General features: G+C 44.5%; 1 protein-coding gene and 1 long non-coding RNA gene across 2 annotated transcripts in view; both read right to left on the bottom strand.

Moving 5' to 3' along the window:
• Nucleotides 1-12: 12 nt before the first annotated feature.
• The window catches only part of hars (histidyl-tRNA synthetase), a 43,810-nt gene continuing 26,821 nt past the window's right edge, over nucleotides 13-17,001 (bottom strand). Inside the window, exons 13-14 of the mRNA XM_080309018.1 lie at nucleotides 6,140-6,236; nucleotides 13-787 (exon numbers count right to left, since the gene is read on the bottom strand). Coding sequence (XP_080165144.1) covers nucleotides 6,147-6,236 — 90 coding nt within the window. The 3' untranslated portion in view covers nucleotides 13-787; nucleotides 6,140-6,146. The remainder of the gene's footprint in view (nucleotides 788-6,139; nucleotides 6,237-17,001) is intronic.
• Nucleotides 7,355-11,196, bottom strand: LOC145432278 (uncharacterized). The gene is made up of 2 exons (XR_013912561.1): nucleotides 7,819-11,196; nucleotides 7,355-7,618 (listed from the first exon to the last, which is right to left on the bottom strand). It is a non-coding gene; the product is annotated as an uncharacterized LOC145432278 (long non-coding RNA).

Raw genomic sequence — 17,001 nt, 5'->3', positions numbered from 1 at the left:
GGCTGCAGGAGGTAAAAAGACACTGTTGATGCTTTAACTGTGACTCAGGATTCCTTGCGGGCTGTTTGCAGCCGGCCCTCCTGGTGATGCAAAGCGGGCACTGGGAGTCTCCACACAACCAAGAAGCTAACCTTCGGTACCTTGTCAGTCTCATCTGGACACCAGCCCTGGTTCCTCTTTTCCTTTTCTTTGGATTTATTCCCACCGGTATTTACAGTAGCGTTCACTCAGGTGAGGAACACACAAATGGAGAAGTTTTCCTGTAACTGTCCCAGCTCTCAAAGTAGCTGTCCATTGAGTCTTTAATGTCCAACTACGTGCCCCTGTTGTAAATTCTAGCAGCAGAAACAAAATCAAGACACAAAAAAGTAAAAATATCATTACAAGTGACAATAGCCCCAAGTGTAAAATTATACCAGAGAGCTGCACAAGCGGCGAAGGTTTCTGCCAGAGGGTTCTTCCTGTGAAAAGGGAGTTTTTCCTTCCCATTGTCGCCAAAGTGCTAGCTTATAGTGGGATCATTTGATTGTTGGGTTTTTCTCTGTATGTATTATTGTAGTAACTTACTTACAGTTTAAAGCATCTTGACATGACTGTTGTTGTGATTTGGCACTGTATAAAACAACTGAACTGATTTGGGTAACATTTTAATCAATAAACCAAAGTTGCAGGTCATGCATGGCGCCGATTCCCAGCTATGCTAAGATCCTAAATGTTTGCAGTGCGTGCCCACAGCTGACTTGATTGAAGCGTCGCCCTGTAACCATGGCAACCGTAACGCTGCCGCCTGGAACAACAGAACGTAGCTGTCAAACAAAACCCAAACAGTCCTGACAATATGAAACCGGAAAGTACCGCAGTGTAATCCATTTATTTCAACAAAGTAACTGTATTCTGAATACCACCTTTTTAAACGGTAACTGTAACGGAATACAGTTACTCATATTTTGTATTTTAAATACGTAACGGCGGTACATGTATTCCGTTACTCCCCAACACTGTTGGTTTGTTAGGTCTCATGTGCAGCTGGAATATTAGCAAAATTTGTTCCAAGTCCAATCTGGGAATCAATGGGAAAATTTATGTTTCATTGATGGGATAAAGAAATTATTAATCTATTTCTTTCACATTGTATTCTGCACCATAATGCTCAGTTACGCGTACTTCGAGAATTAAAGGCACACTGCTTGCTTGATCAGCAGCTCATTCTCTAAACTCGATTTATGACTCAAACATATTTCAGATAAGTTAAAAACTGAACTATGTTGGTGGACTGAATCAGTGCTTTTTCCACAAATCCTACAGATGCTAATATGAAAACATGTTCAGCAGCTCTGTTTTCTCTGACATAGAGAACACACTTCAAGATCTAACTTGTGTTAAATCTGATTTAAGCTTTCAGATAAAAACTAACAGATGTGATCTGTTTATGGATCTCGGAGCTGAGCCTCATGTTTCTAGGATTTAAGCACAGCAAAGCAAAACTGTGTTGGAAAATGAGGAATCACATGCAGACTGTCACGGTTTGCCGGGGCAAGCCGTGTGGAATATGAAATAGGACCCAAAATGCGGCAGCTCTGGTGCAGATGAGTGTTTATTTACAGGGGTGTGAGTACAAACAGCGGTGGCGACAAAACATGAAACCGGAAACCTAAACTGGGTAAACTAATAAGACAAACCAGAATGAGGATGCAGGGAGGTCCGGAGAAATACATACAGGGAGACGCAGGGAGACCGAGGGGAAACAACACAGACGAACCAGCGATTACCAAGACAGAAAATACAACTTAAATACACTCAGAGAACACAGGGAGATTACACACAGGTGGGAGACACAGCTGGGAGTGATTAACATGACGAGACCAGGGAGGCAAACTGAAAACACTCACATAAGACGCAGACCTTCACAATAAAACAGGAACACACGGGGGGGAACAGGGTAAACACCAATTAGAGAACATAACCAAAATCGTGAAGAGAAAACACAAAACGCTGGGTCAAAAGGACCCAGGATCATGACAGTACCCCCCCTCAAAGGCTGGCCCCAGACAGCCCAACAAGAAACAAAACAGCCAGAAAAAACAGAAAACAACCCGACCAGGGCGGGTGGCGGGGGCCCAGGAAGGAGGGCTCGAAGCAAAACAAAACCGGAGCACCAGAAGGCCAAAAGACAAAAACAAAAAACGAGTCCAAAACCAAAAGAAACGAAGCACACCAGAACACAGGAAAAAACAGAGTCCAAAACAGAAGAGTTCAGGGGGCCGACAGCACAGGAGTCCAAACAGTTCGGGGGGCCGACCGTGCGGATGGCAACGGCGGCCACTCAGGCGATGGCGGTCCGGGGGCCGGCCGTGCGGAAGGCAACGGCGGCCACTCAGGCGATGGCGGTCCGGGGGCCGGCCGTGCGGAAGGCAACGGCGGCGACGAGGGAGACGACGGAGCAGTTCAGGGGGCCGACCGGGTGGAAGGCAACGGCGGCGACTCAGGAGATGGCGATCCGGACCAGGCGAAGCACAGGCAGAGGCCGGACCAGGCGAAGCACAGGCAGAGGCCGGACCAGGCGAAGCACAGGCAGAGGCCGGGCCAGGCGAGGCTGAAGGCACGGAGGCCGGGCCAGGCGAGGCTGAAGACACGGAGGCTGGGCCAGGCGAGGCTGAAGGCCCTGGAGCTGCAGCAGGCGAGGATGATGATGGAGCTACAGCAGGCGGCTGGACGGGCTGAACGGGCCCCTCGGACCCTCCAGCGGAGGCAGGAGGCTGAACGGGCCCCTCGGACCCTCCAGCGGAGGCAGGAGGCTGAACGGGCCCCTCGGACCCTCCAGCGGAGACAGGAGACGAAGGCCGGAGCGGTCTCTCGGACCCTCCAGCAGAAGTCACCACTAAGCCAGCAGTCATGGAATCCTCTGGCAAACACGAAGGCAACTGGCGATGCACTGAGCACTGGCTCTGCCCAGGCAACGCTGACATGGTGCAGTTCTCAGGTGGCTGCATAAACTTCAGGGGTCCAGAATCAGCCGGGGACTGAGACCTAGCCTCTGGGGAAGCCCTGGAGCGGCAAACTGTGCCAATGGCGGCTGAACCATGAAAAGCACCTTGAGGTGAAATTAGACTTTCTCCCTGCATGGAGTGAATGAGTGAAACCGGTGATACTGGAGCCAGAGCTACGGGTAGCGGGGGCACTGGAGCTACTGGAGCCAGAGCTACGGGTAGCAGGGGCACTGGAGCTACTGGGGCCTGCGCTACAGGCGGCACTGGAGCTACTGGGGCCTGCGCTACAGGCGGCACTGGAGCTACTGGAGACTGAACTGAGGGTGGCACTGGAGACTGAACTGAGGGTGGCACTGGAGACTGAACTGAGGGTGGCACTGGAGACTGAACTGAGGGTGGCACTGGAGACTGAACTGAAGGGGGCACTGGAGACTGAACTGAAGGGGGCACTGGAGACTGAACTGAAGGGGACACTGGAGACTGAACTGAAGGGGACACTGGAGACTGAACTGAAGGAGGCACTGGAGACTGAACTGAAGGAGGCACAGGAGACTGAACTGAAGGAGGCACAGGAGACTGAACTGAAGGAAGCACAGGAGACTGAACTGAAGGAAGCACAGGAGACTGAACTGAAGGAAGCACAGGAGACTGAACTGAAGGAAGCACAGGAGACTGAACTGAGGGTGGCACTGGAGACTGAACTGAGGGTGGCACTGGAGACTGAACTGAAGGAAGCACAGGAGACTGAACTGAAGGAAGCACAGGAGACTGAACTGAGGGTGGCACTGGAGACTGAACTGAGGGTGGCACTGGAGACTGAACTGAAGGGGGCACTGGAGACTGAACTGAAGGGGGCACTGGAGACTGAACTGAAGGGGACACTGGAGACTGAACTGAAGGGGACACTGGAGACTGAACTGAAGGGGACACTGGAGACTGAACTGAGGGTGGCACTGGAGACTGAACTGAGGGTGGCACTGGAGACTGAACTGAGGGTGGCACTGGAGACTGAACTGAGGGTGGCACTGGAGACTGAACTGAAGGGGGCACTGGAGACTGAACTGAAGGGGGCACTGGAGACTGAACTGAAGGGGACACTGGAGACTGAACTGAAGGGGACACTGGAGACTGAACTGAAGGAGGCACTGGAGACTGAACTGAAGGAGGCACAGGAGACTGAACTGAAGGAGGCACAGGAGACTGAACTGAAGGAAGCACAGGAGACTGAACTGAAGGAAGCACAGGAGACTGAACTGAAGGAGGCACAGGAGACTGAACTGAAGGAGGCACAGGAGACTGAACTGAAGGAGGCACAGGAGACTGAACTGAAGGAAGCACAGGAGACTGAACTGAAGGAAGCACAGGAGACTGAACTGAAGGAAGCACAGGAGACTGAACTGAAGGAAGCACAGGAGACTGAACTGAAGGAGGCACAGGAGACTGAACTGAAGGAGGCACAGGAGACTGAGCTGAGAGGAGCACTGGCTGCGGGGGAGCTAACCGAGCTGAGAGTGGCTGCGGGGGAGCTAACCGAGCTGAGAGTGGCTGCGGGGGAGCTAACCGAGCTGAGAGTGGCTGCGGGGGAGCTAACCGAGCTGAGAGTGGCTGCGGGGGAGCTAACCGAGCTGAGAGTGGCTGCGGGGGAGCTAACTTAGCTGCCGGTAGCTGCACAGGCGATAAGCAGCTCGCGTTGACATCCGCCACACAAAACGCAGCCCCTGAATGAACAGTCATGCAGTCCGAAAATGAAAAAGAGTCCTCACTCACCACAGCCGGCGATTTAGAAGCCCGAACGTCCGGCTGTGGGGTGGCGCGCTTGCGGCGCGATCGCCGTTTCCTCCCCGCAGACGGCTCCGACGGGCCGGGCAAGATCACATCCGGCGAGTCGGGCAGCGAGGCAGGAGTGGCTGAGAGAAGGTGCGGTGTGAGCCGGAGAAAAGCCTGCATGGTCGGAGGAAGCGACTGCAGAAGCCATGGCAGGCCAGAAAAGAGCCGTTGTAGCCGACTTTCCACGGCACGACGAAGCTCCTCTGGAGGGTTCTCCAGCCATAGCCCGAGGAGAATCTCCACATTGTACGCAATGTCGTCCTGGAGCTCCTCGGATGGATTCACTGCCGCTGGGTCCATGGTGGCTGGTTCGTACTGTCACGGTTTGCCGGGGCAAGCCGTGTGGAATATGAAATAGGACCCAAAATGCGGCAGCTCTGGTGCAGATGAGTGTTTATTTACAGGGGTGTGAGTACAAACAGCGGTGGCGACAAAACATGAAACCGGAAACCTAAACTGGGTAAACTAATAAGACAAACCAGAATGAGGATGCAGGGAGGTCCGGAGAAATACATACAGGGAGACGCAGGGAGACCGAGGGGAAACAACACAGACGAACCAGCGATTACCAAGACAGAAAATACAACTTAAATACACTCAGAGAACACAGGGAGATTACACACAGGTGGGAGACACAGCTGGGAGTGATTAACATGACGAGACCAGGGAGGCAAACTGAAAACACTCACATAAGACGCAGACCTTCACAATAAAACAGGAACACACGGGGGGGAACAGGGTAAACACCAATTAGAGAACAGAACCAAAATCGCGAAGAGAAAACACAAAACGCTGGGTCAAAAGGACCCAGGATCATGACACAGACATTAGATACAGAAGGACTGAGACCATAAAGATAGGTGTTGGGAACCCAAGAAAGTAGAACACAAAGAAGAACACAAGAAGCTCATATTTTTGAGGAACAAAGCTGCCTTATATGATGTTTGGTGTTTTTAGCAAAGGAAGGATTCTTTAAGGAAGTTCCAACTAGAAAAACTAGTACCTGCACGCAGTATAGCTTTAGTTTGCAGCACAGCTGACCTTTGTGAAGCATCAACAGTAACAACTTGTTATGTAATACAGCTGTAAAACAATATAAATAAATATAATATAATATATATATAATATATATATAATAATAATATATATAATATAATATAATAAATAAAACAATATCACATGTCAGGAATTTGTTTCATTACACTCAAATTCAGATCATATATCTGATTTGTTTAATGTTACGTAAATAAAAATGTCTCACTTCACATTGTGGTCCTAAAGTTCCAAAGGACAAACTGTTAAAGGAGGAAACAAAGCAAACTTACAGTTTCTTCACACACCACCAACAAGCTCCACTCCACACCTGGACACTAAACACAGACACACAGGTGAGCTGCTTCCTGGAAGGAGGCGGGACTCCACCTGAAATGCAGCACAGGTGGGAGGGTGGAGGAAGCAGATTTTCACATTAAGAGCACTTTGTTTTTGAATGAATATGATTTCACACTGTTGGTCAGAAACCATCAGAAACTTTACATTTCACCATTTCTCTTTCTTAGCAGATTCAGGTATCATTAAATAATAAAGTCATTTTTTTTGTCAGCGATAATTCTCAACAAAATTATTAAGGTGTTTATCATTTGTACAGGACTGTGATGGCCTTGAATGAGGAGGGGGAGAGTCATAACAAACAGTCGTATTATCTAAGGGAGAATTGTTATTCCCGTCAGCTTTTGCCTTGAGCATCCAGCTGCCGCGGGGGTGGGGGGTGGCACATGAGATGAAGATGGTAGTTGTTTTGGTTAGTGGGAACAAACAAACTGCTTCCAATTTTACAGTAGTCTAATGTCCGTCACTGGTCACCAGGTCTCTCAATTCCCGTTGTTCTTCAAAAAGATGTTATCCATATAGTAGAGCCAAGATCTTATCCGTGTTGCGTTCAATAAACACAGTCTGAGTACCCACATCCCTGCCCATTGTCTATCATGTTGACCAGCCTTGTGGGATTTTGAACAGCTGTAGCTGCTTCTTGTTCTTCGATAAGCCAGGTCCGAGCCAACTCCAATCAGCCAGAACTCTGTTATCATGGTTACAAATTGGTAGATGTTGTTCAATGTCCTCCATCGAGAGTGTCGCCAGACACACGAAGCAACCGACCATCGAGTATCCGGCAGTAAACGTCTCCGCAGGACAATCGGGCTCTCCCAAGCCCATGAGGGTGTCAATTCCGTTAAGGGACCAGTTGATCAAATCCATAATTCTTCTTTAGGTTTTTAGAGAACAAGTCTGGGAGACTCTCTTAGGGTTAGAGAATGAGCCAGACTATACAAAAGACATGGGAAGCCAAGCAGGGAAGATAAGGGAGAGGGAGAAAGAGAAAGTGCGACTGCCTCCGTCAAGAGCCAAGAGAAGAAAAGAATCCCAGTTAATCTTGTATTAAATACACGTATATAGTGCATAAAGGTAAATTAGGTGTAACCGGTGTGATTCTGCGTTGTGTCTGATAAAAAAGGTAAAAGAAAGAAAGACCTCCAAGTAAATAATTTGCCCACTCCAGCTCCTCTCCCACAGGGGAATTGTAGAAAAAGGGGCTGGCATTTATTTTTACATTAAACATAAAATATGCATTTACACGTAACATATTTGACATAAGATAAAACAAAAGCAACATGAAATCTGACATACCTGATAAAAAAGGTAAAAGAAAGAAAGACCTCCAAGTAAATAATTTGCCCACTCCAGCTCCTACGACCAAATACAGACAGTGGGGAAGAGGATTAGCTCAACCCACCACAGCTCCCAAGCTAGCAAGGAATACATATTCATGCTATCATTTATGGCGCCTAAAACACATTTATGATACACACATACTACACACTTATAACATCTTACAAAAACAGGCTCAATAATGACAATAACTGAACTAAAATCGCAATCATAAACATCAGGGTGGCTAAATATGAATTATGTGTGCTTTAAGGTGCTGGAAAGAAATGACACCCACCTCTCCCACAGGGGAATTGTAGAAAAAGGGGAGAGGCAAAAGGGGTACACTGTATTTATAGGATTGCACCAAAGAAGAAGAAGAAAAGAATGAGGAGGGGCTCTAACTGATAATGAACACAACTACAGGCTTGGAGGTCCTAAAAGTCAGGTATAAAAGGAGCAGTTTGGGGGTTTAGAACACATTTTGTGTAATTATAACAATGTTATTTATGACTCTGTTACATAGGCACTATACATGGCTTTTATAATTCTGTTTGTTGTAATGAAGTATTCTTAGTGAGTACTTGATTGCAATGTCAGAGTAAAGTCTCACAGCCTTAAACACATTTGTACCTCTCCCTCCATGACTAAAGAATGTGTCAGACGTAATGTGCAGAACCAAACACTGATACTTGGGTTTAATCTTTAGCAAATGAAACACAAATGAACTGTTCAAAGGTTGTGAGTTTATTTCTTGGATAAAGCCAGAGGTCCTCTGAGTCTTTGCACCGTCGGTCTGCGCTCAGTAGCCAGTTCATTATTCTGTAAAAAGACTGTCCTTTCGGAGCAGGAGGTGTGGAAATGTCAGGTTTAAAGATCTGAACTACTTTAACACGGTCCAGAAGATCAAGTCTGAGACGCTCTTGGTCAGCACAGGGCTAGAAGAAGTCTGATCCATACTGGTCATGCTTTTAGTTAGGGACAGCTCAGATATATTCATGAAAAAAACACAGAAGGAAGAAAGTAGAATAAAGTTTTAATAACCTGGTTAATATGCAGACACACAATATTTGAGGAAGTTAAACATTCATCTGCTGACAGTGTCATAGATGGAACTAATAGGGGCGAGGCATTTGAATTTACTCTACATAAACTAAATCTAATGTATAATCAGGATTAAAGTGTAATTGAAGTCAAACACAGTCAGTTAGTCTTTTTACAGCTCTGTTAAATAACATCTTGTTACTGTTGATGCGTCACAAAGATCAGTCTTCTTCCATGAAGACTGTTTCCTTGGGTGTTTTCACCCAAGGAAACAGTCTTTTTTGTTTCCAAGGTCAAATGATGTCAGCATCCAAACTGAAACCAGGATGTTTGGAAAGGATATGGGAGAAATTCCTGCTCGTTTTAACAGCAACTGGAAATGTTTGAGGGCTGAAAAGCAGATTTTGATTGTGAAGCTAATAACTAATGAAAGATAATCATGTTTCATATTTCCTAAAGATCAGCTCATAATGAGCCAATCTGTTTTCAGTCAGAAATCATAAATGAAACACTGACAAACACATGAAACATGTTGATTCTTTTTCTGTTGGCAGGTTCTGGTCTGAAGGTAAAAACAGCGTGCACAGTAACATCAGATCCAGTCTGTGAACCACTGGAGGGATTGGACTGTGTTTCCTGACTGGGCAGAACAGAAGTTTATTGACGCCTCGCTTAAGTTAAAGTTGAGCATGGAGCCTCTGCCGCATTCACTTCAAGTTACAGCGCTCAGTGGTCAGCGTCTCCCAGACATCACTCATATCACTGAACCTGTTTCCCTGACTCTCTCTGGTAACCATTCTGAAACCATACAGTTGTATGTGTTTAAAGCTCCTCTCACGCCGCTAGTCTTGGGTTATCCCTGGCTACATCAACATAACCCTGTGATTGGAAGAAGGCAGTGTTGGGGAGTAACGGAATACATGTACCGCCGTTACGTATTTAAAATACAAAATATGAGTAACTGTATTCCGTTACAGTTACCGTTTAAAAAGGTGGTATTCAGAATACAGTTACTTTGTTGAAATAAATGGATTACACTGCGGTACTTTCCTGTTTCATTTTGTCGCGGGTCAGGACTGTTTGGGTTTTGTTTGACAGCTACGTTCTGTTGTTCCAGGCGGCAGCGTTACGGTTGCCATGGTTACAGGGCGACGCTCTCTCTCTCTTTCTGCGACTGTGTGTTTCCTGGGTGAGAGAGCGCCTTTTCGTTGTTGTTGTTGTTGTGCTAAGCTAACAGGCAGAATGCTACAAGCATAGCTCTAAAGAATGTAGCATCATGGGCAGTGTAGTCCGTGCTGCAGGGAGAATGGACTGCCATACACGTTATGTGTCTGTGAGCGCGAGGAGGGAGAAAAAGGCGAGTGGAAAGGTACGAGTTGTCGTCGAGGAAAAACGGGAGCTGGAAGCATGTAAATATAATAATAACCACTGCAGCCAAGAAGAGAGCCTGACGAGCCCAGTTGTAAGTAAGCTATTAAGACTCGACTGTACACCGTGTTCGTGTTTTCCTCCGAAAACAATAAGTTCCGTTGGAGCAGTCTTTCAACGCCTCTCTCTGTATCTCGCAAGAAAAGTTGACCCACACAACAAAGTAAAGCTATTTTTCAGCTACGAGCCGACAGGGACCCGCCCTATTAGTCAGAGGTCCCTTTACTACGGTTCGGAGTCGCGGACCTTCAGTAATAGTAATAAATCACACAGCAATAGTACATTCATGTAGTTGTAAAAAGCATGATAATATATTAAGTAATCCAAAGTATTCAGAATACGTTACTCTCATTGAGTAACGTAACGGAATACGTTACAGAATACATTTTGGGGCATGTATTCTGTAACGGAATACATTTTAAAAGTAACCTTCCCAACACTGGAAGAAGGAGAGTATCCTGGGGTGGGGAGAAGAATTTCACATGTCCTGCTTAAAGGCCGCCACTCCTTCCGTGGACCCGCTAAACCACTCCCCGCTCTCCGATTTACAGAAATGTTTCACAGGAACTGATTCCTCCCAAGGGGTGAACTAGTTTGTTTCCATATATTACCTCTGTATGAATGTACTTCTTAAATGAGAGCAAGTGTTTGTCCTTTTTTGTTCCTCAGGTACAGTACGTGATATTAAGGGCAGGCGGTCAACACAAGAAGCAGAAGTCCTTCCAAGAGGGAGCTGCAGTGAGGACACAGCCTGGTCACTGAGGTCAGAGCTCAGAATCTGAAACAGCTCAGATTTATATTCTAGGGGTTGTAAAATAAAATCTAAATATATTCATAAAGAAACCTTTAGATAATATTTTTAAATAATAGTCATAATTATGATTAATAATTAGAAATATCAGACATTTAAGTGGATTTTCTGTCACACGTATCCTGTTAGCCCTGCGATAAACTGGCAGCCTGTCCTGTCTTTGTCCTGTATCAGCTGGGATAGGCTTAATCCTGAATTGGATGCATTGTATTCCAATTATGTAATCTGATCATTTACAAACTCAAGGTATCTAATCAAAATGTAAGTAATAATTATAAAATGGGAAAGCAGAAATAAGTGTGACATGAATGTAAATGTGTGAGCTGACATAGAGGACAGCTACATGTAGTCTGAAAAACCTTTGTTGTCAAGTTTGCAGGTATATCAGCACGAGACATTAAAGTCTCTAACTCAGCGAAGCATTATTGTTCCCATCTGTTTGGATAAATATAGTAAGTTGATGTTTGTCCATTTATTGACACATTTTCTTAAGTGCTTATCCAGTTCAGGACCACAGTGGAGCTGCAGCTGGATATGTTCAGTAAATAAACCTTCCAAAAGTCAACAATAAACCTGCATCCATGTACGTTGTTGTCCACAGGATGAGAAAATCAAACTGGAAGACTGTGGAACATGTTAATAAATGTTTGTGTGTTTATGCCTGTGTCTTTCACAGGAGGCGCTGGAAGGTTTCCCTAATAGTTCCTGGTGAATCAAAGCAGAACCATAAAGGTTGCTGGACTGCATGATGGCATTACCCCTGAGCAGTCATCCTGTTAAAGGAGGAACCAGTTAGAAGCTGTTTTCAAAGTAGCTGAGCAGATTTCATCTCAAGTAAGCGATTAACTGTTTGTTCGTCTGTTCTGCCACTTAAAGAGCATTTAAGGACGTCTTTCGAGTGTCCAGCTGAATTAATTCTACTGGCTCTCATGGTCATTTGTTATTATAGACATATTTTTCATGTTCATCCAGCTATTTAGTAAATTCTATCTATTTAGTAATATCCGTCAGCTATAAAATGTAATATAAATATAAAAATATCTAAATATCTCCTGTCCTTTATGTTTTAATGATGTAAGTCTGTTTACATTAGCATTCCTCACATATCAATGAGATGCTGTACAGTACAATCCTACTGACACAGCAGAGGGATAACGACGACTATTCAACATCGTTACACGACACATACGAGCTGCATGACGCAGACAAAGTGACTAAATCATCTTTTTTGTGGTTTATTGTCTTCAAACCAGCAGACAAAGCCGATTGCAGAAGATGTCAGAGAAGAACTTCAGGCCGTGGACTGAAAAGGTATTTTTTTCTTGTTATCAAAGACATTTGGAGTGGCAGCTTCTACAACTGGTTGTGCTGAAGTAAAGCTTACAGTCTAAGAAGTCACAGTGTTGATGTTCAGCACAAAGAGAAAAGCTCACTTGTTTGAATTTATTTACAATCATAGTTTTATAAATTCTGACTGTAAACAGCTTTTACAGCTTTGATATTGTTTGACACTCGATATCAGGTTTAATTTAAAGGTTTCTGTGTCCCAATGAGCCATTTACACTGACCAGTGTCAGTTTAACTGTAACACATTCATTATTTAGATTCAACAGAGAAATAACTGATTGTAAAAATGGCAGCCCTCAGGCAGGTTTATAGAGATACATGCATGCATTATGAAATTTATGTATCCCAGATAATTGTTATTCTTCTAGTCATGGCAGACCTACCTCTTCCTCCCAAGTTAACTGCAACCCAAAAGAACTAGTGGGGCTATTTACACACTCACAACCAGTGTGGGGTAAAAAGAGCCACCAAAAAGCTGTCAGCCACAGATGTGCTAGAAGAGTTAGAAACTCTACTTATGGAGAAACTTTATAAGTCTAACAGAGGACAGGTACTCCTGCCCAAATAACATGATATAACCCCACATACAGCCCAGCCATAAAGTGAACCAAGTCATTTAGTTAAAGACAGCATGGGACCAAATGTAACCAGCCTGCACCCACCTGACATTTCTTCCTCCTGAATTAAATGAATGAATGGATGAAAGTTAAATGACTACAAACCTAATGATAGGTTTGTAGCTTGAACCTATTCGCTGGAACGTTGAAGACAATAATTTGTGTGTGTGTGTGTGTGTGTGTGTGTGTGTGTGTGTGTGTGTGTGTGTGTGTGTGTGTGTGTGTGTGTGTGTGTGTGTGTGTGTGTGTGTGAGGTCAAGATGTGACCCTGTGAAGACCCTCCCCAAAGCTGGTGCCAGGAGCGGCTCCATCTGAACAAAAGGCTCTTATACTTAAAGAGATATATACGTGTGTTTGCTATGCCATATATCAACAAGAGAAGATACGACCTCTCCTAGGTGTGATCTATGCCAGAACACTCTGTAGAGGAGTGAACGCACTCCCCTCTTCATGCTACACAGAGTTGTTACAGACCTCCTAGGATGAGACATTCTTTCAATCTACAAATGATTATATACTTCTAAGCATATATGAGTAAATATTTCTAAGCATAAATGACAATCAACAATACAAAACCTAACACCTAAAGCCACTAGTTCCCACACTGGAGCTCCCTGACACTGTGTGTTAACCGTATTTAGCTTGTATCAACAGTTGTAACAGGCTAAGCCACCTGAGACACTGCATTGAATGATTGTTCCTGTCTTAATGGTTTCAGCTGACTGGTTTCAGCTCAGATGTTCTGCTTTTGATAATTTGGAAAATGGAAGCAAAATCACACGGAGCGTGCTATTGTTTGTTTTTTAATATGATGGACTGAACACAGGACGTGTCTGACTAAGCAAAGATTAATCATTTCTACCTGTCTCTACTGTTTCAACTGACATTTGCTGATCTGTAATTGTCAGGATATATATTTATTCCAGCTCTCATAGGGCAAAGGAATGACTCAGACTTGTCAAATGTTCTTTGATTAGATAAACACTATGAAGTTCATAATTTTCTTACAAATAAAACTATAATGACAACCATGAACAGCTGTGCTTATTTCTGAGACATGAATGTAAACAATTTTGTATTTTTAATGTGTTCATATTTAGACAGTGTGCATTTGTAGGCTGAAACTAAAGGTGAACCTGAGGTGATGGTTAACAGAAAGTATATATAAATATAAAACAATATTGAAGTAATGTTTTTACCCTGTGCAGCGTGTGGACGCTGTGCACGCAATCACCTTATCACTATTCACTGTAGTAAACATGCACCGCTAGCTCACGTGACTGACTCTGTCTCCATGGTTACATCGTATATTATTAGCTATAGCTCTCTGCAGCTGTAACACTTTCACACTTTGCCCGAGTAAATAACGAGGGCGATCGTGGCTCAAGAGTTGGGAGTTCGCCTTGTAATCGGAAGGTTGCCGGTTCGAGCCCCGGCTCGGACAGTCTCGGTCGTTGTGTGACACTTCACCCGTTGCCTACTGGTGGTGGTCAGAGGGCCCGGTGGCGCCAGTGTTCGGCAGCCTCGCCTCTGTCAGTGCGCCCCAGGGTGGCTGTGGCTACAATGTAGCTGCCATCACCAGTGTGTGAATGTGTGTGTGAATGTGTGGATGACTGGATGTGTAAAGCGCTTTGGGGTCCTTAGGGACTAGTAAAGCGCTATACAAATACAGGCCATTTACCATTTGTAAGTACATATTGTTACAGTCCTAATTCCAATATGATTCTTCATAAATCCTGCTTTGAAATACTGAACTTTAAAATTGACCTGATGAAAGATAATTCACAGTGGCACTCTGTCAGGATCATTCTGGATGTAAGATCACTGTATTAATCTGAATCCTTCTGAAATGTGCTGTGAGTGAATGCTGATGCAACTCACTGTGGGGAAGCTGTTAATAAAATGAATCTGTGACACAGCGGTTTCAGTGTTATTCTGTTATCGTTTGAGGGCTCTTAGGTGATAAACCTGGACCTCCAGACACCTCTGGTCCATACGCCGCGTCCAATGTACGGTGGGGGAGCCAACCCCAGGGCAAAATTAATTTCCACAGGTCCACTAGGCGTCAACCTTAGATCATAAAATATTTTCTTCGCACTAGTGCCCTCCAATTCTCACATTAACCGTCACTGTCACCATGTTCATATTTCACACAATGAAACACACAGAGAGCGCGTCTCACACGCAAAAACACGCAGAAACCTCTGAGCTCACCTTTGAACTGCAAGCGCACCACAAGCCAGACTCTATTTCATATGCTGAACTTTGGCCACGTCTTAGAAATTCTCCCCGTTTCTTGCAACAGAAGCCGGTCATACACAACGTTAAATGTGGAGGGTAACGTGGGCTGCAACTCTAGTCTCAACATAGAATGTTTTTAGTATCTTGCTACAGCCAGTTCCTATGACACTGGAATTCAGCCTCAACTCATGATGTTAGTATCTCGTGCCGAAAACCAGACACCGACAAATTTAATGTGAAAATGCGTGTAACTCAGCGAACAGATTAATTTGGAAAGCCCAATATGCACATTTGGTATTTATAATACAACAGGCTGTGCTTACCTTTTTATATTTGGACCGGTCCTCTGCTCGCCTCACGATCTCACCACAGGCCAAATCTGCCTTCCTCAGCACATCAAAGATCCGGGTCACACAGCACCAAATTGTTAAATCCTCCCAATTCTTTCGATCTTTGGGCTGAAGGAAGGACACTACTCGGTGTATAAATGCTCAATCAACAATCCTTTATTCCATACAATTCAACACTTTATGAACATAAACCATCCGGATGGGGAGACGTGCATGCAGAGGGACACAGCAAACATCAAACTGGTGGAGGGTTACTCAAGCTCTTCTAGCCTCTAGTGGCCCCCACCTAGTCGTAAAAGCCTAAACGTGAGCGAGCCTGACTTATGGCCTTTGCTCCCTATTTTGTCTGCCTTCAACAACGGTGGGGGTGATGTGCTCTCTGTCTCCTCTACTATCAGAAAAAGCAAAGTCCTGACTCTCCAAAAACAGTATTTCTTATAACTCAGCAGTATAATGCATCATAAACAAGATCTATCTTACAATATAAAGCGCCTTAAGGTGACTGTTGTTGTGATTTGGCGCTGTATAAATAAAGATTTTTTTAGTTGCCACTTTATGTGTGTGCTTACCAACTGTGTGTTATTGCTGACCTTGTATTGCTTACAATACAAGGTCACTGTGAGAAAGTGTGCATCCAGATGACCGGTGCTAACATCTACACCACGTTTTCCACAGCAGAGGGTAATCATGTGATTTGATCACGTGATTTACAGCAGGACACACCACTACAGCTACACAACTTACAGCTGCGTTGGAACGGAAGAGAGATCAGCGATGGAATTACGACTCTTTAAACACCACAGACACAAGGAGCCCGGACCCTGATTAAAACCGACTGACAAATTACTTGTGCACATTTTTATGACAGGGAAACAGTTTCTTTAGTGTGCAGCAGATCCTCATTCTTCTCAGTGAAAGCAAAGATGATTGGACATGAACAAAAGGGGGTGAGAGAATACCAAATACCAACATTAAACAAATACGTAGGACAGCTTTCTTACATTTGTGTAATCTCTCTAAAATTAGAAACATCCTGCCTCAGAGTGATACTGAAAAGCTTGTTTGTGCATTTATTACTTAATGCTTCAATTACTTCTCTTGTAATTTATATTACTCAGGCTGTCTTAAAAACTGTTTGATGATCCATTAAAAGAATAAATCACATGTTCTAACTGTTTCCATCTTCCCTGCTCCATTATATGTACATCATGTCCTGTCACCTGTCAATCTGTTGGACACTTCCTGTGAATTAAGACGACTCTACTTAACCTTTTAACTGATTATCATAGAATGTAATCAGATATTTCCTCAGCTAAAATGGTTGTGTTGTTCACTTTAAAGAAATGGAAATGCTAATTCCAATCTATGGAAAAAAACCATCCATCCATTAGTCCATCAACACACCATCTGTTAAATGTCATAATAAACCTTTTGGAGCCTATGTTTAACTGCACGTCAGCTGTTCTGTTAGCCACTGCAGCCAGCTTCAGTTTTTTCACAGTTTTCAGCTTTCAGGTTGGTTTCTGTGTTTTTAAGAGGAGTCTTACAGTTGGGCTGGATTAGCTGACCTTGAATCCTCCCTTAGTTGGCCGAAGCTGCTCGAGGCTTCCCATGATGCTCTGAGTATTTGGTCTTTACTAAAC

Source organism: Astatotilapia calliptera, chromosome 2 (assembly GCF_964374335.1).
Source record: "Astatotilapia calliptera chromosome 2, fAstCal68.1, whole genome shotgun sequence".
In the NCBI taxonomy this organism is placed as follows: domain Eukaryota; kingdom Metazoa; phylum Chordata; class Actinopteri; order Cichliformes; family Cichlidae; genus Astatotilapia; species Astatotilapia calliptera.
Note: the sequence above shows the minus strand (reverse complement) of the source record. Positions and strands in the feature narration are given on the sequence as shown.